The sequence below is a fragment of the Schistocerca piceifrons genome, chromosome 3, assembly GCF_021461385.2.
Source record: "Schistocerca piceifrons isolate TAMUIC-IGC-003096 chromosome 3, iqSchPice1.1, whole genome shotgun sequence".
In the NCBI taxonomy this organism is placed as follows: Eukaryota; Metazoa; Arthropoda; class Insecta; order Orthoptera; family Acrididae; genus Schistocerca; species Schistocerca piceifrons.
Window position 1 is genome coordinate 322,582,446 of NC_060140.1, and position 22,847 is coordinate 322,605,292.

At 44.3% G+C, this 22,847-nt stretch overlaps 1 protein-coding gene across 1 annotated transcript in view; it reads left to right on the top strand.

Annotated features, from left to right (window-relative positions):
* The first annotated feature begins 544 nt into the window (after window positions 1–544).
* The window catches only part of LOC124788283 (calpain-7-like), a 94,724-nt gene continuing 72,421 nt past the window's right edge, over window positions 545–22,847 (top strand). The window contains exon 1 of the mRNA XM_047255512.1: window positions 545–1,078. Within this exon, the coding sequence (XP_047111468.1) occupies window positions 853–1,078 (226 nt within the window). The 5' untranslated portion in view covers window positions 545–852. The remainder of the gene's footprint in view (window positions 1,079–22,847) is intronic.

Here is a 22,847-nt window from a genome sequence, read left to right on the forward strand (position 1 = left end):
ACAAGATATTGCTTAATAAAGTAGGATCAGTTTATTCTATCTCGTGAGATTTTTTTTTTTAAAAAGCCAAAAAACACTTATTAGGTACTGAAGGGAGCTGCTTAATAAAGTAGGATCAGTTTATTCTATCTCGTGAGATTTTTTTTTTAAGTCAAAAAACACTTATGCTTTTGACAATATGAATGTTTATCTCTCTCGCATTCCTTTGTTTCTCAACATTATCCTCAGCTCTTTCATCTCTGTAATACATGCTCTCTGGCGACTTGTGACGTCATTGTTCAAAGCCGACGGGTTGTATCCCCTGCTGCACTAGTCCCCAAGTCTGTATAAACGCTGTGGCCAACGTGTGACGTCACTTACGTCAACAGAGTTGTTTACAGGTCTAGTCACCAGGCAGCGCTGTCACGCTTTCAGCCTTACTGATGACGTCATGAAGCGATTGCTCGGGGCCCGCGAGACGCACGTATATTTTTCTTTTCTACGAAGCCGCTTTGACTCCGCAAGTTGTTATGGGCGCTGCGCATGCGCAAACGGCTATCAGCTGTTGTGAAGAGGTGTAACCAAAGTATGTTTATTTTTGTCTTCAGTGCTACGGACACAGATATCAACAGTACGCTTAAAAAGTGACATGTTACTTTTTTTTATGGAGAGTTGGCTATTAAATGACGAACCATCTTTTGATAGGAATATTGCTTGAAATATTAGTACATGAAACTTGAAGTGCTTACCGATTTCCTACTGCCATCGCGTAATGGTGCACGTTTTTACTTTTGTTATTTCTTTAACATGATAGATTGAGTGAAATGCCGATTTATATTTGTGACTGGTAGCTGTTGTTGATCTTTTACTAATATGAGTTGTAATCCTGAAGAACTCATTGAGGATGCCTTGACATCCTCCACAAGAGCTGTGCAGTTTGACAGGTCAGGTCAGCATGAAATTGCAGCTTATTATTATCGTGAAGCAGCAAGGTTCTTAAATGTAGCAGCTGGTAGCTCAGCGGATGCAGAACAACAGGAAACTTGGAGGACAAAAGCACGTGAATACGTTTGCAGAGCGATTCAATTAGATAACCTCGGTAAGTCATTCAGAACGACACGTTACATTTTTTCCTCCATTACCAAAAATGCAAAGATTAGCGAAACTATTTAGGGGACAAGTGCTAGGTTGTAGGACAAACAACAAATTTGTAAAAATACAGCATGATAAAGGAACATTTGAATCCTTGATTTACTTTCAGTGATGTCTCTCTGACACTCCAACTAAATTTTTCCCCCTCTCGTGCACTGTGCAGGCTTGCTTAGTATATGTGTAGATGCCTTTCTTGAAGTAGACATGAGTCTTACAGTAAATGGTGTATCAGAACATGGTAGTTAAATCACAGCACTAAAGCATCTCCAACAATCATGTTCAACTAAGGAGGGAAATATATAATTTTGCAGAATCGTGAATGCTGTCACAGTTACACTATGCAGAAAATTTACGGGTTAAACAATGGTAAGATGTTTACCAAGAACACAAAGTATATGAAAACATACTGACTGTTAGCTTTTCTCTGGGGACACAAGATCCCTAGACGAAAGCTAACAGGTAGTATGTGAACAAGTGCCCATAAAAGCTTGAACAGTTTTGTAGTAGATAAGAAGTGTAATTCATTCCTAAAATATTACTGTAACACTATGGAACCAGAATGAGATTTTCACTCTGCAGCGGAGTGTGCACTGATATGAAACTTCCTGGCAGATTAAAACTGTGTGCCGGACCGAGACTCGAACTCTGGATCTTCAGCTTTCGCGGGCAAGTGCTCTACCAACTGAGCTACCCAAGCACAACTCACGCCCCGTCCTCACAGCTTTACTTCCACCAGTACCTCGTCTCTTACCTTCCAAACTTTACAGAAGCTTTCCTGCGAACCTATAGCACTTGCCCGCGAAAGGCAAAGGTCCAAGTTCAAGTCTCGGTCCGGCACACAGTTTTTTCTGCGAGGAAGTTTCACTATGAAATCAGATTCTCTTCACAATTTGGTAAAAATTGCAGTGAAACCAGAGAATGGATGGCCAACATTTGAGAGTAAGTAGGCTGTATTGTGCCAGGAAGAGAGGGACAGAGCTTTTGTAATTTGTTGGGCTAGCTCTAGTCAAGACTACTAGAAGGATTGCAAAATTTTTAGTTATGGTGTCAAAAAGCCAAGAACCATACTTTAAGCAGAACAAATTCAACATTCCAAGAACATTAGTGGACATGAAATGGATAAACTTAAAAAGAGAACTAAAGATAGTTGTTTATCAAGCACCTGATGACAGTAGCGATGAGGTAGATGGTATTACATTCAAATAATTTACCAGTAAATTCAATGAATTCTGCATAACATGAGCAGAAAAACAAAGGGACAAAAATGGGCCATCAAAAGCAGATGCATCAGACATACTTAGAATGATGTAGCCTTCTGTTCCATTTTTGCCCAACCATTTACTAGAGAGATCTTAAAACAATCTTTCTGCCATTGGAAAACAATAATAATGATAGTATTTCAATTGGTGTACTAAAATCTTATTGATGTAGCAGCATATTCTCCCACCCCCCACCCCTTCTTTGAACCTCAATTACAAACCCATTTCCCTCCTTCAGGTATACTAAGGAGTCTTTTTAGGAAGTACCTTACTACAGAATACTGAAATAATCTTATCAGCAGCTCATTGTATCATCAGTAAAGACTTCTCTACAGAGAAAGCAATGTATGATTGCACAAATTTAGTTCTAATATAATTAAACAAGAAGTATTTTGCTGTGGCCATTTTCTGTGATCTTGCCAAGTTATTTGGTTGTGTTAATTGAAAAATTCTGCTTGAGAAACTAAAATCGTATGACAATAAAGCTTGCGTGCAGGGAGACATTTCTTAACAGCAATAAACATGGGGGTCACAGCCTAAAAAATTATACAACAGGAATAATATTAAAATTCAGGGTGGAGAAACATTAAATAAGGGGTACTACAAGGTCAAGTGCTTGACCCACTGATGTTCTTGGTCTACATAAATGATTTTTGCAGGACATTGGTGGACTCTCCAAAAATTGGGATGTTTGCTGTTGCCACATATAAATTGGTAAAGGACCCACACACATCCATACCAGAGACAGGCAGCAAAATATTGGAACAGGCTTACATCTGATTCAAAGCAAGTTTAGCACAACTACATTTTTTGGCAAGCTAAATGCACAATAATATAAAACAGTGCACCATCCAAAAACAAATATTATTAAAAAAGAGAGAGAGAGAGAATATCAATTTCCAACATAACGCTACAGCCACAAAACCAACAGGAATCATACACTTCACTCGACCTATATAGCTCAAATGAAGCCCACAATACCAAAAAACCTACATCTGCAACTCGATAAAGCAGAATTGGGCGTTTCCTTTGACTAATATGCCTCAAACAAAGACGACGGTACCAAAAAGCAACATCCCCAACTACGAAAAGCGGAATCGGACATTTCCATAAACCTGTACAGCTCAAATGTGTCCCTTGATGTCAAAAAACCAACACCAAAAACTCTGAAAAGCAGAATTGGACACTTCCCTTGACCTATATAGCTCAAATGCAACTCTTGATACCTACTGGCAAACCACAAATAAAAAAAACTGCCGCCACAAACTTCACTCACCTACATAACTCACAAAACACTGCCAAAACGAAAACCCCAACAACTCGAAAACCCAAAAATTTGGATATTCACTTCATCAATTAAAATACAACTAAAATGCCGTAAATATAACACAGTCAAAACTTTACAGTTACTGTAGAATAAAACCAAAACAAAAGCCTCCAACAAAATTACCTAGTTCCCCCCCCCCCATTCAAACCAACCCAAAAACTGCCCCTTCCTGCCTCTCACTGAACAGCAACTTATCAATTTCAACAACGATCCCTGACACAACCAACATCCCCATATACTTCATATACTCTGAACACACCTCATGACAAAAAGAAAACCAATCTAAAACATTTCTATCACTCAGAACAGTCTCATGCACAAAGAAACTTAAAGAGGACCTATAACAAAAGTAATATGTATGCAAAAGTCTCCCGTTCGGTCAACCTAGATTTCTCAAACCAGGTTCCATGCCATATCAAACACCAGATGTTGTCGCGCCGACAGTGCCACATGTATAGATCCCTGGTTTGAGATGCTGGGACTCTCGTCAACTTAATGCTTTGCCTGCAGGCATGGCACCTAACATATTCTGTTATTAATACAAAAAGCTGCAGGAAGTTTATTACTGACAACATACCGTCACCCGTAGCAGCATGTAACAAAAAGCTGGCAAGCTTATCAGTTAATATTCATCCCTAGCAAAAAACAATAAAAAAAATATTAAATTTCATTCCACACGGCAAACACACATCAAAGTAGAGGCCCACTGCACTCTGAATTCCTTCTGTGAGATCATATGCACTTGGCTGCTTGATGGCCTTACTGAGGCTGAAATAACAGCCTATCTCACTAACCAGGGAGTGATTGCAGTTCACCGCATCATGAAAACGGTTGATAAAGAACGATGCTAACTCACACTCTATTCCTTACATTTAACTATGTGGTACTTTCATCAAAAATTAAGGCTGGCTATGAAGCTATTACTTCAGATGATATATCTTGAATCCCATGTGTTGCTATAACTGTCAGCGCTACAGCCACACCTGTGAATCTTGTGAAAATGCTGCCAAATGAGTAACCTGCGCCAGAGTCACTAATGAGGATGAGTGTCCAACTCCTTCCCCTGACTGCATCAACTGCAATGGTGATCATGCTGCTTCCTTCTGCGCTGTCCAATCTACCTCAATGAAAGAGCTGTTCAGGAGATCCAGGCGAAGGAAAGAGCTCTTACTCACATTTTTCAGAATATGTTGGCTAGCTGCAAACCTTATACACCACCCTCTGGCTACTATACTACAGTTCTTGCTCTACCCCGACCTATGAAGGACAAGGCTGTGCAGACTTGTGATTTCCAGTTTAGCACCACGTTTGTGAAATTTTCCAATTCCGAAGTCACACACTCATCTTCATGTACTACAGGTGCACGCCATACCAACAAACCTTCACCTGTGCCAGCAAAATTGCGTGCCTCTCAAACAAAAGTACAGAAATCCAAAAAGGAGTACTCTTGCGATGACTTTCTGTGCACATATAGCCAGCCACTGTCTGGGTCAACATCTAACAAATGCCAAGTTTCTAAGCAGTCGAACAAAGGCAAATGATCTTCCCCTTCTCCACCTTGGCACTGTTCTTCAATGATGTCACCAGACCATACCCTTACTCGGCTGACATCTGATTCACCAGGACATACCACCAACAAACAGTGTGCTGGCCAACCGAAGGCGAATGCCGGCACTTCTGTCAGACTAATGGATCAGGATCCTCCAGTTTCTGTACCTGGTCGTTGTGCACATTCAAATTCTGGCACTCTGTAGTCACTGCGGTGACTGGCCCTTATTTGACCCATCTCCTGTCTATCATTCAACATGGTTATTCTCTGATGGAACTTCACAGCATCAGATCCAACAGGGTTGAATTACAGCTCCTCTTGTGATCACATGTGCAGTTGTTTTCTGCCTCCAGGAAGCAAGATTATGCCCTCACATTCTCTTTCACCTCTCACACTTCATTTCAGTCCATTTTGACCTCCCCCTGTGGTGGGGACAGCGGCTCATGGGGGGGAGTTGTGTCGCTCCTTTGAGATGATGTCAATAGTCACACCATTTCCTTGCACACCTAGTTTCAAGCAGTTGCCATATGTCTTTCCCTTCCCAGTTTCATGTTCTCTCTTTGCAACATCTACTCACTTTCATCTTCTGCTGTCACCAGGACAGATATTTTGCAACTTATTGCTCAACTTCCTCCTCCCTTTTTGCTGTTTGATGACTTCAATGACCACATCCCCTTTCGGGCTCTCCGTGCCCCAGTCTGAGAGGCTCTTTCCTAGTAGATAATTTCAACAAGCTCAGTTTAATTTGTTTGAACAGGAGTACATCCACATCTCTTTCCAATTCCATGCACTGCTTTTACCACTTGGACCTTTTGATCTGTACTGCTCAGCTTGGTCATTGCCTCGAGTGGTTCGTTCTCTCCACACACACTCAAATGACCATGTCCTGTGTGTCATTTGTTTGCTACTGCCTATCCTCTCTGTGCATCCAATGAAATGGCAGCTTTCCAAAGCTGTTGGGCTGCTCTACTCCTGACTGGCTACTTTTGATGAACACCTTTTTCCTACATTGATGACCAGGTAGAATATCTTACAAATGCTATTTTTACCTCTGCAGAATGTCCCATACTTTGCACCTCTTCCTCATCATGACATGTCCCTGTCTGCTGGTGGACTTAGCATGCTGCAATATGATCCGCATGCGAAGATGAGTTCTGTGTTTTTTAATGCCATCCAACGATGGCAAACTATATCTGTTATAAACAGCTTTGTGCGCAATGTCGCCGCATTTTCAGGGATAGAAAAAAAAAAGAAACAACTTGTTGGCTTTCTTTTCAAAGCTCTTTTTACAGTTTTACTCCCTCTTCTGTTGTTGGGGGTAATCTCCATCGGCTTTCAGGGACCATGGTTCATTCCACAGTTCCTGGTCTGACCATAGTGAACAATGTCATTGTAGACCCTCTTGATAACTCCAACACCTTGGGCCAATATTTTGCAGACATTTTGAGTTCCACCCACTACCATACTGCCTTCTTCTCTCTCTGAAATGGATGGCGGATGCAAGGACAATATCTTTCTCCTCCCAGAATCCTGATTGTTACAATACTGCTTTTATTATAAGGTAGCTTGAATGTACGCTCTCTTCATCCCTGTCATCTGCTCCAGGACCAACTGGCATCACATTCTGATGTGCTCTCCTATGAACATATAACTGCATTTGGACAGATGGCACATTTTCCAGTCACTGACATGGTGCCATTGTCATTCCCATTCCTATGCATGGTAAGGACGAACACCTTCCTTCCAGCTGCCACCTAATTTCCCTCACCAGTAGTGTCTGCAAGGTGATGGAATATATGATTAATGGTCAGCTGGTGTGATGGCTTGAGTCTTTGAATCTCCTCTGACGTCCATTGTGGGTTTCCTAGGCAGCGCTCTGCATATGACATCTGCTGGAGGACGGGCACCATTTGTATTACGTATGAGTGGGGCTTCTGGGGCTCCTGTCCCTTTTTACCCAGGAATTTTTAAAAGGCCAAGTTTTTGAGGTAAGTGTGGGTTCAGCTCTGTTGGACACTTTTATTCCAGAGAATGGCGTGTCTCAGTATTCTGTGCTCAGCACCATCTTATTTGCCATAGTCATTAACCCTATTATGGATTGTCTTCTGCCAGGTATCTCTGGCTGTCATTTTGATGATGACTGTGCAATGTATTGCAGCTCTCAGTGAACCTGTCTACTTGAGTGGCATCTTCAGAAATGTCTTGATTATCTTTACTCATGAGCATCAACAATGGCTTCCTCTTTTCTGTTGGCAAGACTGTCTGTGTGAACTTCTGGAAGTGCTAGGAGTTTCCTCTCCTATCGCTATGTCTCAGCACATTCATCCTTCCGTTCACTGACACAGTGAAATTCTTGGGGCTCATGTCTGATAGGAATCTCTGTTGGTCTTCCCATGCCTCTTACTGGCAGCTCGTTGTATTCACTTCTCAGTGTTGTATGTGTTTAATGTGGTACCTTGTGAGGAGCAGATCGGACCATCCTCCTACATTTAAACCAGTCCCTTTTCCATTTGAAAGTGGATTATGGCTGTATCATATATTCATTTGCATGTCCATCTGTCTTACTGTGTCTTAACACAATCCACCACTGTGGGACACGTTTAGCCACTGGTACTTCTATACTAGTCTCGTTAAGAGTCTTTATGCTGAGGCTGCTAACTTACTGCTATCTTAATGGCGGGAAGTTCTCCTCCATCATTACATGAGCCACCTGCCTTCTATGCCTGATCAGCCATCCTGTGCTCCCTTTTCTGACAATTCCCTTGACCACCAGTATGGGCTGCACCCATCTTCTCTTTTGCCTCCCAGAGTTCTTTTGTTTGCTGCTTTGACAGCTTTGCTTTATTCTCCCTGCCACGTTCACCATGGGTGTGAGCTCTTCATCGCCCTGGCTTCATGCTGATGTACCTGTTTATTACAGACTCCATTTGCTCCCTAAGGTCACTACTACTAGTCTGGTGTATCACAACAAGTTTCTCGCACTTCGTCTGTGGATTGGGTACAGTGGCATCATCTACACTGAAGGTTCCAGGGCTGACCGTGGTGTTGCATTTGCCATTGTACTTGTCTATGATTCACTGTCGGCTTCTTGACCAACGCTCAATTTTTACCACGGACCTTTACGCCCTTTATCGGGCCACCCACCAGTACCCCGGTGATACGGGCTTCCAAATTATGCTATCTGCTCAGATTCTCTCGGTGCTCTTCAAAGCTTCCGCATGCTGTACTGAGTCCATTCTTTAGTACAATGGAACAAAGACTGGCTCCACTCACTCACTGGGTGGTGATTGGGGGGGGGGGGGGGGGGGGTGGGAAGCCGACACGGTGTTCCTGTGGGTCCCTGGTCACATCAGCATGCTAGTGAATGAGGTTGCTGGTACTTCTGCAAAGGCTGTAGCTTTTCTCCCTGTCTGATAGTCATTCTGTTCCTTCAGATGATCTTCGTTTTGCTGTCTGTTATCGTGTAGTATCACTTTGGAGTTCACAATGGTCTTTCTGGTCCAGTGTCCATTTTTTAACTATTTACGTTTACGTCTATGTTTGCCGTCTACTCAGTCGGATGGTTTAATAGATGACATGCATTCTATTGATCGCGTCTTATTTTTTATTCACTGCAGCAGCATGGCAAAGCAAATTTGATCCCTTGTGTGGGGACCTACGCCATCTCAATGATGTTTTGAGAAATTTTCCCAAGGAACATCCTTGTCCTTACTGCTCCTCATTTGAAGTTGCTTGATTGGGTGTTTGCCTTTTTGCCTGATGTTTTTATTTAGTACTTGTTGTTTCATATGTTACGATCCTGCTGCTTATGACCATAGCAGCAGTTGTGCACCCCAAAGCACCAACACCGCCCCCCCCCCCCCCCCAAAAAAAAAACACACACACAACACCATTATTCACGGATCAGAGCAGACTGGTGGAATTGGATGCTTCCAATGACATGTTCACATTAACTAACATATTTCTACATTTAGAGCCAGCTGCCATTCACCACATCGACTAGAAATTTTGTCTAGGTCATCTGGTATCCTCCTACAGTCAATCGATTATATCTTCTCAAACACCACAGTGTCATCAGCAGACTGCTGCTCGCGCTGTCCATGTGTATAGAGAATAAGAGCAGTCACATCACACGTCCCTAGAGGCACTCCTCATTATACCTTTTTCTTCAGTGAATACTTATCATCGAGAACAACTTACAGGGTCTATTTCTGGAGAAATCTTTGAACCACTCACATGTCTAGGGACCTAATGATCTGTGTGCTTAATAGTCTGCAGTGGGGCACCCTATTTTAAGCTTATACGACATGGTGACCAGGACGTAACTCATTACACATGTGAATAGACATAAATAATAAAAAATATTTAATTTCAGAAGTAATGTGAAAGTAACCGGGCAATCCGGGAATTTAAGTGCTTTTGGATGGGGAAAAACTAAGTATATGACAAAACTAATAATGAAGATGTGCCAAAACAAACACTAAAACAAAAATTCAGCAAACAATATCTTCAGCAGTTGACAAAAACACTGAGGATAAAAAAATCCTGCATAAAAACTGGTATCAGAAATTTCACCTGACTTTGTAGCTGAAACGAAATCCACAGTACCACAAAACCACACACAACTCAACAAATCTGGTTAAATAATAGTACACTTGACCTGTAGGCCTATAGATGAAATGGTACCACAAAATAAAAAATTGCCCATATAACTAACAACGAAAACCTAATCCCATAAATGTAGGTAAAACAAGATCTGTGATACACAGCAGTCACAATCCAGCATAATTACCAACAACAAACAACACAACCCAAAGTGCATTAACACCAATTTTCATACACAAGAAACCCACAATTATTCAGATAAACACACAGACCCACATACTGCAATAAAAAGAATAAAACCATAAAAATATACTTACCAACCAAAGTCAGCATACACATAAATCTAGTGATAGCAAAAATATGTCGTCAAGACAATCCCTTGAATAGTTGGGAATCTCTGTGGATTTTGTTCAACTGATAATTCCATGTATACTGGTCCCTGGTCTGAAAGGCAACAACTTTTGTCAATCTCCTACTTCTCCACAAATGTAACACTTCACACACTGGGGAATTAAACCAAATAACTGTAGGAATTTATTCGTGGTCAACATGTAATCCCCAATTGTGGCATGCAGGGACCTACTTGTGAGCTACATATCCATAACTACAAAAAATGAAACATAAAATTAAATCTGCAACCATAAACAACACACCACACTAATAACTACACACTTAAGAGCAAATCTATTGCCCATAACTACCATCATCAAAATAACTTGGTGACTAAACCGCCACAGACTCTTCCGATATTATTCTCACAAACAACACTCAAGAAACTTCCTGGCAGATTAAAACTGTGTGCCCAACCGAGACTCGAACTCGGGACCTTTACCTTTCACGGGCCAGTGCTCTACCATCTGCGCTACCGAACCACGATGGTAGAGCACTTGCCCGCGAAAGGCAAAGGTCCCGAGTTCGAGTCTCGGTCGGGCACACAGTTTTAATCTGCCAGGAAGTTTCATATCAGCGCACCCTCTGCTGCAGAGTGAAAATTTCAATCTGAACACTCAAGAAGTCGAGTGAATCACCTTTAGCACCCACAAGCAATTTAGAAACAAGCATCCCACACTAGAGTGCACCACCTCATAATCCAACATGCACTCTGCAAACAGGACCAATTTCAACCAAGCTACAGCACCATAACATCACACAACACAGTTATGTCACAAGTCAAAGAATATAGATGATACCATAAACTTCGAGTGACGCTGTAATTGTTTTAATATTGTAAGCTGTACTGTTTCATATTAAGGAAAGTCTTTAAAAAATTCAAAAAGATGCTCACTTCTTCAAAAAATAACTTACACAAGTGAAATGAAATTAGTGTGAAATACTGCAAAAACATAAAATGAAGGAGGAAGCCATGTGTGACACAACCAGCCTAATTAGGTTCATTGAATCACTAACAGCACTCACAAACATTGTAGAAACAAACATCCCACACTAGAGAATATCGCTCATACTCCAACACACCCTCTGCAAATGTGATCAATTTCAAATATGCCACAACACCATGATGTCACACCCAAGATTGCCGTACTGGCAACTATTAATCACACACTTCAAGGTGGCCCCTTACTGATTGGCGAAATTTGCTTTACTTGAGGCTGCTACAGAATGTTAATGCTTGTTGCATCTAAGCTTGTAAGAATATTGTGCACCTTAACAATGAAGTAGCCATTGTGAAAATGATTTTGATTCATGCTTGGCATTGTCCATAGTGATTGTTCTTATTATTTTTGAGGAAAAAGAATGAAGAGGCTTTATCTGGTCTTTCTGGTGGCTCACCAATGACTTTTGCGTGATTATGTGGTGTGTGTGTTTATATATATATGGCTGCCATGAGAAAGGGAGGCTGGGCTCATCCAAGCAGCCAGTATTAATACTGGTAGCAAGCACTGCTAGTCCTCATGTACAGTAAGTTCTGGGCATACTTCAGTGACAAATGTGAGATATGCTAACATTGGAAAGTGTGGCTCATGGAAAGTTGTATCAGAGAGCAGAAATATTGGCTTAATTACATGATTTGCAAAGATAAAACAAACTAAGACTCTTGAGACTTGTATTAGTCTTCCCATTTTAACCCCAAAAATTCACAACCGTTAGGTTAGGCTGATTGCCATATTAACACCCAAGCCAACAAGAAAGACTATTAATTCACATGAGTGCTCACAAGCTGAAATCAGGCCAGAAAATTGGAACAGAATATGCACCAATAAGTGTAGGCTGCAGTAGTTATTTAAAGGTAAAGAGGTTTGCACAGGGTAGCTTTACTCGAAGAGCTGTGTCAAATCAGTCTTCTGACTGAATATGCCAACAGTAAACAACAACAGCAACAGCCAAAACGTAGTTTAACATCTGAAGAGAAAAGAACAAAGCTTTAAAAACTTATACTGGTGCTCTGCAAAGATTTAATGATTATAGAAACTAGTGTTCATGTGGAAGTGTTCCCACTCAGGCATCCCAGATGTTGAATATATTATACAAGGGGATTAACAGTAAGCTAGCTTTCGGTGCCTTTCACACTAGTCCCATCGACAGTCTCCTCGCAAAAGCGGGGATTCTCCCTGTAAAAATGTGACGGAGCCAACTCCTGGTTTCTTGTCACTGATGGTTCTAAATCGATAGACAAGACATGATACATTTTTACGCCTACTGCTGGAATGGAACACCATTTATTGCTGGGATCATGTAGTGTGTTCACAGCAGAGCTCCTAGTCAATAACAGGATACTCCATTTTGTTACTCGGGCCTCCCTCCACAGTGTTTGTAATATGTACCAACTTGATGAGCAGCTTGCAGGCTATAGACCAATGCTACTCTCATAACCATTTGATCTCTGCATGACCTCTCTGCCCTTGTCTGTGTCACCTGCTCAGTTGTCTTTCTCTGAGTACCAAGTTATGTGGGAATCCCAGGGAACTAATTGGCTGACAGTTTGGCTAGAGAGGCAGATACTTATCCCCCCCCCCCACCTTTTCCCTGTCATGATTCCAGGAGCAGATATGTAGATACCTATCAAATCACTCTTTGCCCCAAAGTGGTATGACATCTGGTGCACTACTGCTCTCTGTAATAAACTCCGCACACTCAAGGAGCCTATTGTAGTTCGGCACTCTTCATTCCACTCGTCTCGGAAGGAGTCCACTGTCTTACTCTGTCTATGCACCGGTCATACTAGGCACACCCATTGTTTCCTCTTGCATATCGAGCCAGCCCCACAGTGGCACAGTGGGGCTGTGTAGCCAGACTGACAGTATCCCATATATTGTTGGAATGTCCCCTTCTTTTGGCCCTTCGTACTAAGTATGGCCTGACAGATTCCTTGTATTTAATATTAGCAAACAATTCATGGGTGGTTGAACTGGTCCTCAGTTTACTATGTGAAAGTGGTTTTTATTTTCAGTTGTAAGGTTTTTCTTTACTTCAGGAGCAGGGGCAGGGTGGTTGTGGTTAGGATGACCCTTTGTTTTTTCTGGATCTGGGACCCATGACCACTCCCCTTGCAAAGACTGCTCTTTTATCTCTCTGTTTTTCCACTTCTTAGATTTGGCCTACCCTTTTATGCCTTCTACTGTGCATATTTTTAGCTTCCTTGCTTTATTATTCGACCCCATTGTCTGGATCTGCCCACTTTTAGCGGATGCCTCTATCTTAAGCAAGTAAGTTTTGAATTGACCTCACCGTTCAGCCCCATAACCTCCGCCCTCTCCCCCCTCCTCAATCAGTCAATAATCAACACTTTTGGTACTTTGTTAATTGCAAAGCGACCAGTATATTACTATGAACATGAAAAGAAAGCAAGCTCCAAAACCCTCTGACTATCCAAAACTACTTTTTCCAGTAAGTCTGGTGTCACCTTACGTGAAGTTTTGGAGTATGAAGTCTGCCTGCAGGATCCTGAAAGTCTCCACTTACTATAATGAAGTCCAGAACTTGGTGTTGAGAAAAGGAGAAAGTAGTAGGAAAAACCCTTTCCATGAAAATGGAGCTTGATACTCTTGTGTAATATTAATGGATCAAGGACTTATCTAGAAGAGCTGCCACTCATGGCACAGGCAAACTGTATGTTTTTATATCTTCAGGAAATATGGATGCCTTTGTGTTAAGGGGGCTATAGTCTCCTTGAAAAGATGGCCTCAGCAGGTTAAGAATTAAAGCTGAAGTGGCAATATTTGCCAATTATGAATACCACTACTTGCCTCTTCTCTTTGATGTGAACTTGCATCCAGCTGCTGCAGTAGCAAACATGCTACAGGGGGTGAATATTTGTTCCCAATACCTGTCACTAGCAGAGGTTGCTACTAGAAGGCTACCGAGCGGGGTGGCGCAGTGGTTAGACACTGGACTCGCATTCGGGAGGACGACGGTTCAATCCCGCGTCCGGCCATCCTGATTTAGGTTTTCCGTGATTTCCCTAAATCGCTCCAGGCAAATGCCGGGATGGTTCCTCTGAAAGGGCACGGCCGACATCCTTCCCTAATCCGATGAGACCGATGACCACGCTGTCTGGTCTCCTTCCCCAAAACCAACCAACCAACCATACTAGAAGGCTCTCACCAACATCGTTACATCGTACCCCCCTGTCTCCTCCTCTGTTGGGACACACAACCTGGTAACATGCTGTGGGGCTCCATACCATCAGTCTCAGGAGTCAAGCCATTGGGAATATCTTCACAACATAAGTTTCTAAACATTGAGCAGAACAAACTGTGGGGCAGTCTCTGCTGTCTTGATGTGTACTGCTGACCTCTCAGATGCCGTTCTTTGGGAAATGATTAAAGGCAGATACTCTAGTGATTACTTCATGATTTGTGTCACCTAGAAGACAGAGCAGTGGCCTAACCAGAGCAGCTAAAACGGATGCACATAATGCCTAACTGGACAAAGTACAGGCAGCTAGCTCTATCTGAACATTGTGACAGTGTCTAGAAATGGATGAATTATATTATGTCCATGTTGTTGTTGTGGTATTCAGTCCTGAGACTGGTTTGATGCAGCTCTCCATGCTACTCTATCCTGTGCAAGCTTCTTCATCTCCCAGTACTTACTGCAACCTACATCTTTCTGAATCTGCTTAGTGTATTCATCTCTTGGTCTCCCTCTACGATTTTTACCCTCCATGGTGCCCTCCAATACTAAATTGGTGATTCCTTGATGCCTCAAAACATGTCCTACCAACCGATCCCTTCTTCTAGTCAAGTTGTGCCACAAACTTCTCTTCTCCCCAATCCTATTCAATAACTCCTCATTAGTTACGTGATCTACCCACCTTATCTTCAGCATTCTTCTGTAGCACCACATTTCGAAAGCTTCTATTCTCTTCTTGTCCAAACTAGTTATCGTCCATGTTTCACTTCCATACATGGCTACGCTCCATACAAATACTTTCAGAAACGACTTCCTGACACTTAAATCTATACTCGATGTTAACAAATTTCTCTTCTTCAGAAACGATTTCCTTGCCATTGCCAGTCTACATTTCATATCCTCTCTACTTCGACCATCATTGGTTATTTTACTCCCTAAATAGCAAAACTCCTTTACTACTTTAAGTGTCTCATTTCCTAATCTAATTCCCTCAGCATCACCCGATTTAATTTGACTACATTCCATAGTCCTTGTTTTGCTTTTGTTGATGTTCATCTTATATCCTCCTTTCAAGACACTGTCCATTCCGTTCAACTGCTCTTCCAAGTCCTTTGCTGTCTCTGACAGAATTACAATGTCATCGGCGAACCTCAAAGTTTTTATTTCTTCTCCATGAATTTTAATACCTACTCCGAATTTTTCTTTTGTTTCCTTTACTGCTTGCTCAATATACAGATTGAATAACATCGGGGAGAGGCTACAACCCTGTCTCACTCCCTTCCCAACCACTGCTTCTCTTTCATGTCCCTCGACTCTTATAACTGCCATCTGGTTTCTGTACAAATTGTAAATAGCCTTTTGCTCCCTGTATTTGACCCCTGCCACCTTCAGAATTTGAAAGAGAGTAGTCCAGTTAACATTGTCAAAAGCTTTCTCTAAGTCTACAAATGCTAGAAATGTAGGTTTGCCTTTTCTTAATCTTTCTTCTAAGATAAGTCGTAAGGTTAGTATTGCCTCACGTGTTCCAACATTTCTACGGAATCCAAACTGATCTTCCCCGAGGTCCGCTTCTACCAGTTTTTCCATTTGTCTGTAAAGAATTCGCATTAGTATTTTGCAGCTGTGACTTATTAAACTGATAGTTTGGTAATTTTCACATCTGTCAACACCTGCTTTCTTTGGGATTGGAATTACTATATTCTTCTTGAAGTCTGAGGGTATTTCGCCTGTCTCATACATCTTGCTCACCAGATGGTAGAGTTTTGTCATGACTGGCTCTTCCAAGGCCAGCAGCAGTTCTAATGGAACGTTGTCTACTCCCGGGGCCTTGTTTCGACTCAGGTCTTTCAGTGCTCTGTCAAACTCTTCACGCAGTATCTTATATCCCATTTCGTCTTCATCTACATCCTCTTCCATTTCCATAATATTGTCCTCAAGTACATTGCCCTTGTATAAACCCTCTATATACTCCTTCCACCTTTCTGCCTTCCCTTCTTTGCTTAGAACTGGGTTGCCATCTGAGCTCTTGATATTCATACAAGTGGTTCTCTTCTCTCCAAAGGTCTCTTTAATTTCCTGTAGGCAGTATCTATCTTACCCCTAGTGAGACAAGCCTCTACATCCTTACATTTGTCCTTAGCCATCCCTGCTTAGCCATTTTGCACTTCCTGTCGCTCTCATTTTTGAGACGTTTGTATTCCTTTTTGCCTGCTTCATTCACTGCATTTTTATATTTTCTCCTTTCGTCAATTAAATTCAATATTTCTTCTGTTACCCAAGGATTTCTATTAGCCCTCGTCTTTTTACCTACTTGATCGTCTGCTGCCTTCACTACTTCATCCCTCAGAGCTACCCATTCTTCTTCTACTGTATTTCTTTCCCCCCATTCCTGTCAATTGTTCCCTTGCGCTCTCCCTGAAACTCTCTTACAACCTCTGGTTCTTTCAGTTTATCCAGGTCCCATCTCCATAATACATCTATTCCAAAATATTCGTCCCATCTCAAGACTGGCTGTCCCTCAGTACTATGAGGAATGTAGCTCCGCAATCAAAAACAGACATCAGATTTTGTGAAGTTTCTAATACAGACCAGCTATAGAGAGCTTTACAGGTAGCCTGGGCAAAGTGTGGTTGAATTATTAAGAAGAGCAAAAAGAATTTGTAATGGGAATTTCTGGAATTCCTCAATTATTCCATTAAATCCACATTAACATAGAAGACTATCAGGGCAGTTTATGGGTCATGCATGGGTAATGTTGTAATGCACGCTGGAAGTCCAGATCACGCCATGAGGCATAAAGGCAATGACTGAATGCTTTGCAGAAGTGACTGTACCACCTGCCAGGATCCAACCTTCTGGCCGCATTGAAGTGCATGACTGAGAATGTCCCATCTCGAAGGGGATGCTGGATTCTACATTGTCTATTGCTCATGACATAGCACTTAATCATGATGAAACGTGTAATAACATGAAATGGAAGGATATCCCAATTCATGGAGATACGTCATACAATTGCCATCATGGTGTGCATACGCAACACCTTGCTGCAAATAGTGAACTGGTATCTCTATGGGGTCTCAACTCCAGACAGCTACCTAGTTACTTCCAATGTGTGTTCAGGAAATACAGTTCTGCAATTGATAACATTATATTGCTGGAGCTGTAAATAAAACAGGCTTTTGTATACCATCAGTACCATGGTTTGGCGGCTGTCAGGAACTGCTTTGCTGGCCTGCCGATGGGGATGAACAGTGAGGGGAGGGCAGTATTGTTCGTTTGCAGCACTTTGTACTTAACACGAAATTGGAGGCGACACTGGAAATATTGCCCACGTAAGTGACACTTCTGTCGGATTGGAAATCATCTAATTTGTTACACATTCATGCTAAAGAGTTTTATCTACAATTTATGTATTATTTATTTATCAAAAACAATGAAAAATGAAAGTAGATGAATGTTCAACTTAAGACACTATGAATCACAATTCAAAAATTGATTTTTGTAATCTGTCTGCATATTGCATTTATTAAACACAGCACAGCAGCAGTGTGTACAAAGTGTAATTAACTGTGCCTGAAGAAAATGTCAAAATGATGTTCACTAAAGATCTCTGTCAATTGCTTGATTCAAGATCACCACTACCACCACTTGTGGGCATGGTATCGATGATTACTTCGTCAATGGCCATTTCCGTGATTCTGTCTCATCTCCAACACTGCTGCAGCTGCTGAACTTTCCTGCTGTAGCCTTGCCAAACCTGTGCAGTAACTGAAAGGAAAGCTGCAGTAACAACGCTGAAATTGTCCCCCCCAGGGGGCTTGCCACTCTTTGGCGGGTTCGTGCTTGGCTACCACGGGCCCCATCCTTTGCAGCACTTTTTCTCTTCCGTGCTGTATGTCTATCCTCTTGCCATTCTTTCCCTCTCCCTTGGGGAACATGTTTGGGGTATTATTGGGAATGTTCTGCGTTCTGTCATTGATCCGCGAACAGTCTCAACTTTCTTTTTGGCTCCCTTTTTCTTTCTTTGTTTCCCTTCTCTCGTTCCTCCACTTCGGTGTTAGAGGATCCTCTTTTTCCTTCTTTCTCCCTGTGCGCTCCTGAAGGCCAGTCCATGTGTCTAACGCATAAAAGGTGACTGGATAACACGTAATTCCCAGCCCCAGGTTGACAGGTAGGATTTGCTCATACCCCCTGGCACAGATCAGGCCCAGGAGGGGTGATTTACTGAGCTGTAACCTTCCCAAATTGCCATTTGGTCCCTCCATCAGGTGTTCAGGGGGTGTGACCTGAGGTGTGAACGATCACCTAAGGCAGTGCGCCTCCTTGTGAAGGGAGCCCCCAGTTGGAAGGAGCATGCCATCAGTGATGCTGGCAATCATGGGGGTTTTACTCGTGATGAGTCAATCATCCTCTTCATTGATGTTGATGAAACGTAAACGTAATGAGGCTACTGATTCGAAGACCCTTCCTGCTGCACTGCAGTTTCTTGTGGTATCATGTACTGAAGATGGTCAGTCCTTTGCCACAGTCAATCCGTTTATTATTCAGAAAGTCGTTGATGCTATTGCTGGCCCTGTGAAATCCTGCTCTCGTTTATGGAATGGCACTTTGCTTTTGGAGATGGCTTCTGATTCTCAAGCACAAAAACTGCTTGCTGCCTCGCTTCTCCATGGCTACCCTGTTAGTGTTGAGGCACATAGGACTCTGAATTCTTCCTGTGGTGTAATTTACACCAGGCTGCTTGATGGTCTAACTGAGGCTGAAATACAATCTTACCTCTCTGATCAGGGTGTCATTGCCGTCCATCGTGTAATGAAAAAAGGTCGATTCCTCCTTGGTGCCCACCCGAACTCTTTTCGTCACCTTTGATAGGGTGGTGCTGCCGTCAAAGATTAAAGTGGCTATGAAATCATCACAGTCCAGCCATACATTTCAAATCCGATGAGCTGCTACCTGTGTCATCATTTTAACCACACTCGAACATCTTGTCGACATCCAGCCAAATGCGTAACCTGTGGCAGGGATGCACATGAGGGCGAATGTCCACTTCCTTCTCCCTGCTGTATCAACTGCAATGGTGGCCATGCTGCCTCCTCCTGGGATTGTCCTGTGTATCTAGATGAGCGGGCTGTTCAAGAGATTCAGGTAAAGGAAAAAAGTGCCTTACCCAGTAGCTCACAAGTTACTGGCTAGTCGCAAACCCTGTGTTCTCCTGTCTGGCACCCATACTTCTGTTCTTGTTACCCCCTCGCTCCATGAAGGACATGACCACACAGATGTGCAACCTCAGATTTGGCTCTGAGGTTGTGAAGTCACCCAAAGTCAAGGTCGCATCACCTTCCCCCCATCCCACTGTGCAACTAGCCATTGAACTCTCGCCTAAAAGCTACCCAGGAAAGGACAGAAGGAGTACTCCCGAGAAGACTTCCTCCGTTCCTCCAGCCAAATAATGCCCAAGTCTTCCTCTAACCAGAAGGGTTCAAAGAAGTCCACTAAAGACAAATGGTCTTCTCCTTCCCCAACTCGAAGATCCTGCTCGACGGTGTTGCTACGTGGTCACTTAACCCGGCCGGCCTCTGTCTCGCCAGTGTACACCACCAACTGTTTTTCAGCATTTGACTCCACAGACCAACCACCCAAGCATGCCGATACTTCTGTGGACCCCATGGAGCAGGATCCCCCTGCTTCTGTGTCCTGTAGTAGCGTCTCTACACCGGCTGTCCATCGGCGGCCACCAAATTGACACCCCTACATCTCTTCCTCCTCATGACTGTTCTCCAATGGAACGTTCGTGGCCTTTAGTCCTACGTAGAGGATTTACGGCTGCTTCTGGCATCACAGCATCCCCTTGTACTCTGCCTTCAGGAAATGAAATTGCACCCTCAAGACCGCTTTGAGCTTCCACATTATTTACTAATTCGTTTTGACCTTCCTCCTGAGGTCGGCATCCCATCTCATGGGGGCGTCATGCTGCTCATACGGGATGACCTTCATAGTCAACCCATCTCCCTGACTACCTGTCTTCAAGCTGTTGCCATTCACCTTTTCCTTCCCCATCTGACTTTCTCCCTCTGTATCATTTATGTAACTCTGTCCTTCAGTGTCACCAGGGCAGACTTCCTTCAGCTTTTTGGGCAGCTACCTCCCCCGTTCCCCCCTGCAGGTCCGGGGTAAGAATAGGCCCGAGGTATTCCTGCCTGTCGTAAGAGTCGACTAAAAGGAGTTTCAACCGTTTCGGTCTTCCATGTGATGGTCCCCCTTGGGGTTCGACCTCCATTTTTCAAAATTCAACAGAAGTACGAGCCTTTTGGGGAAGGACGCCTTACATGGTGTACCACTGGTCCTCAGTGCACTAAGACCTTGGCACTCAGCATTGTAACGGCGTTGTCACCATACCCACTATTCCTCAAATTGGGCCTAAACGCCTGATGGGTTGTACAAGTTACGCCCATAGTGCGTCCCCATCTGCACCTACGATCATGATGGACTTTCCATGGCACCCGAAATCCAGCACAGTAGCCAGCCCGTTGTGGTGGGGTTGTCATGTACTCTCTAGGTTGTAGCCCCCTGACAACACAGGGATCGTACTGCCGATACCTGAGCTGCACCTTCCCCACGTCGGCCAAGGAGTAGATGCCCGTCTCCTTGGGGCATCAGGACTCCCGACAACGGTCATCCTGCCAGGTGGCCCTTGCTGAGGCTGTGTGGCGCCCGTGGGGAGAGCCCCTGGTCGGAGTGGGTGGTATCGGGGCGGACGTTTCGCAGATGAAACGTCAACGTGTATCAGGTCGCTCTGCGGCCGAGTCTTTTAAAAAGAAAGGTACTGTCTCTGGTTCTGGTTCTGGTTCTCCTGCCCTTTCCCCCTTGGCCACTTCCTGGGAGGAAGGACAGGCCCGCCGGCTTGGGGCGAAGTACTTAGCCCCGCTATTTGGTCTGTTCTCGGACCGATGGGGGGACGTTCGCCACCTCCAAGCCCATGTTCTTTGTTCAGCATATCGAGGACATCTTCGGGGAAATCGAGGCTCTCAGTAAAATGCGTTCCGGGTCCGTTCTTATAAAGACCACCTCCGCCACACAGTCGGCGGCGCTCCAGGTGTGCGACCGACTAGGGGACATCTCAGTGTCCATTGTCCCGCATCTGGCACTGAATAGGACGCAGGGGCTTATTTTTCATCGGGACCTCCTGCTGCGATCTGATGAGGAGCTCAGGGCCAACCTGGAGCGCCGAGGCGTGCATTTCGTCCGGCGAGTCCAGTGCGGCCCCAAAGACCGTCGCATCGACACCGGGGCCTTTATCCTCGCCTTCGAGGGGGACGTTCTCCCGGAGAAGGTAAAGGTGATGTGCTACCGGTGCGACGTGCGACCTTACGTCCCACCTCCTATGCGCTGCTTTCGGTGTTTGCGCTTTGGGCACATGTCGTCATGGTGTGAGGCTGAGCCCCTTTGTGGTGATTGTGGACGTCCTCTTTGTGAGGAACATATATGCACCCCACCACCTCGGTGCGTTAATTGTCCTGGCATCCACTCGCCTAGATCTTTCGACTGCCCCGCGTATCAGAAGGAGAAGAAGATTCAAGAACTCAAAACTTTGGATCGTCTCTCTTATTCTGAGGCCAGGAAGAAGTATGACCGCCTCCATCCTGTGACGTTGACAACTTTGTTTGCCTCAGTCGTGTCCACTCCTTTTACAGTATCCTCACCCCCATCCTGTCCCCCCACCACCTCCTCCCCCCATCCCAGGTCTACGCCTCCGCCTCCCAAATCCCTCCCTTCCAAATCCTCCTCCCCCACGGCCCCCGCCCCCTCTGCCCCAGGGGCCACCCTTCCTCCCCCCCCCCCCCCCCCCCCCCCCCCCCCCCCGCCACCTGAGATGCCATCCTCTTCTCAGGCGTCCATCGGGGAAACGTTCCGGACCCCGGCTTCAGAGGTCCGGCGTTCCAAAACGGACCCCACGCGTGAGGACCTTCTTCGGGTCCCGCCCACCATCCCTGTGCCTTCTCGGACTTCCAAGAAGGCCTCCAAGAAGAAGTCTCTATCCCCCTCTCCACCCCGGCGCATTTCGTCTGACGCTCCATCCGTGCATCGCTGCTCCCGGCCGTCCTCAGTTTTGCCGGGACGCTCTGTTGCCAGGCGCTCAGCTGGCCTCTCGTCGGCAAATGATGCTGCCCCTCCTACACAACCCGGGACAGTGGCTGCAGCTGGCGATGACTCGATGGAACAGGATCCGCCTCCCGCCGGTTGTAGCGTTGTTCCCTCGAAACCTGCCCCTCCACGGCTGTTGAGGTGACCAGCTCTTCCCCCGTCTCGTTCCCCCCTTTTTTCTGACTAGCGATGGCCTTGTTACATTGGAACATAAGAGGTATTCGATCTAATCGGGAGGAATTAC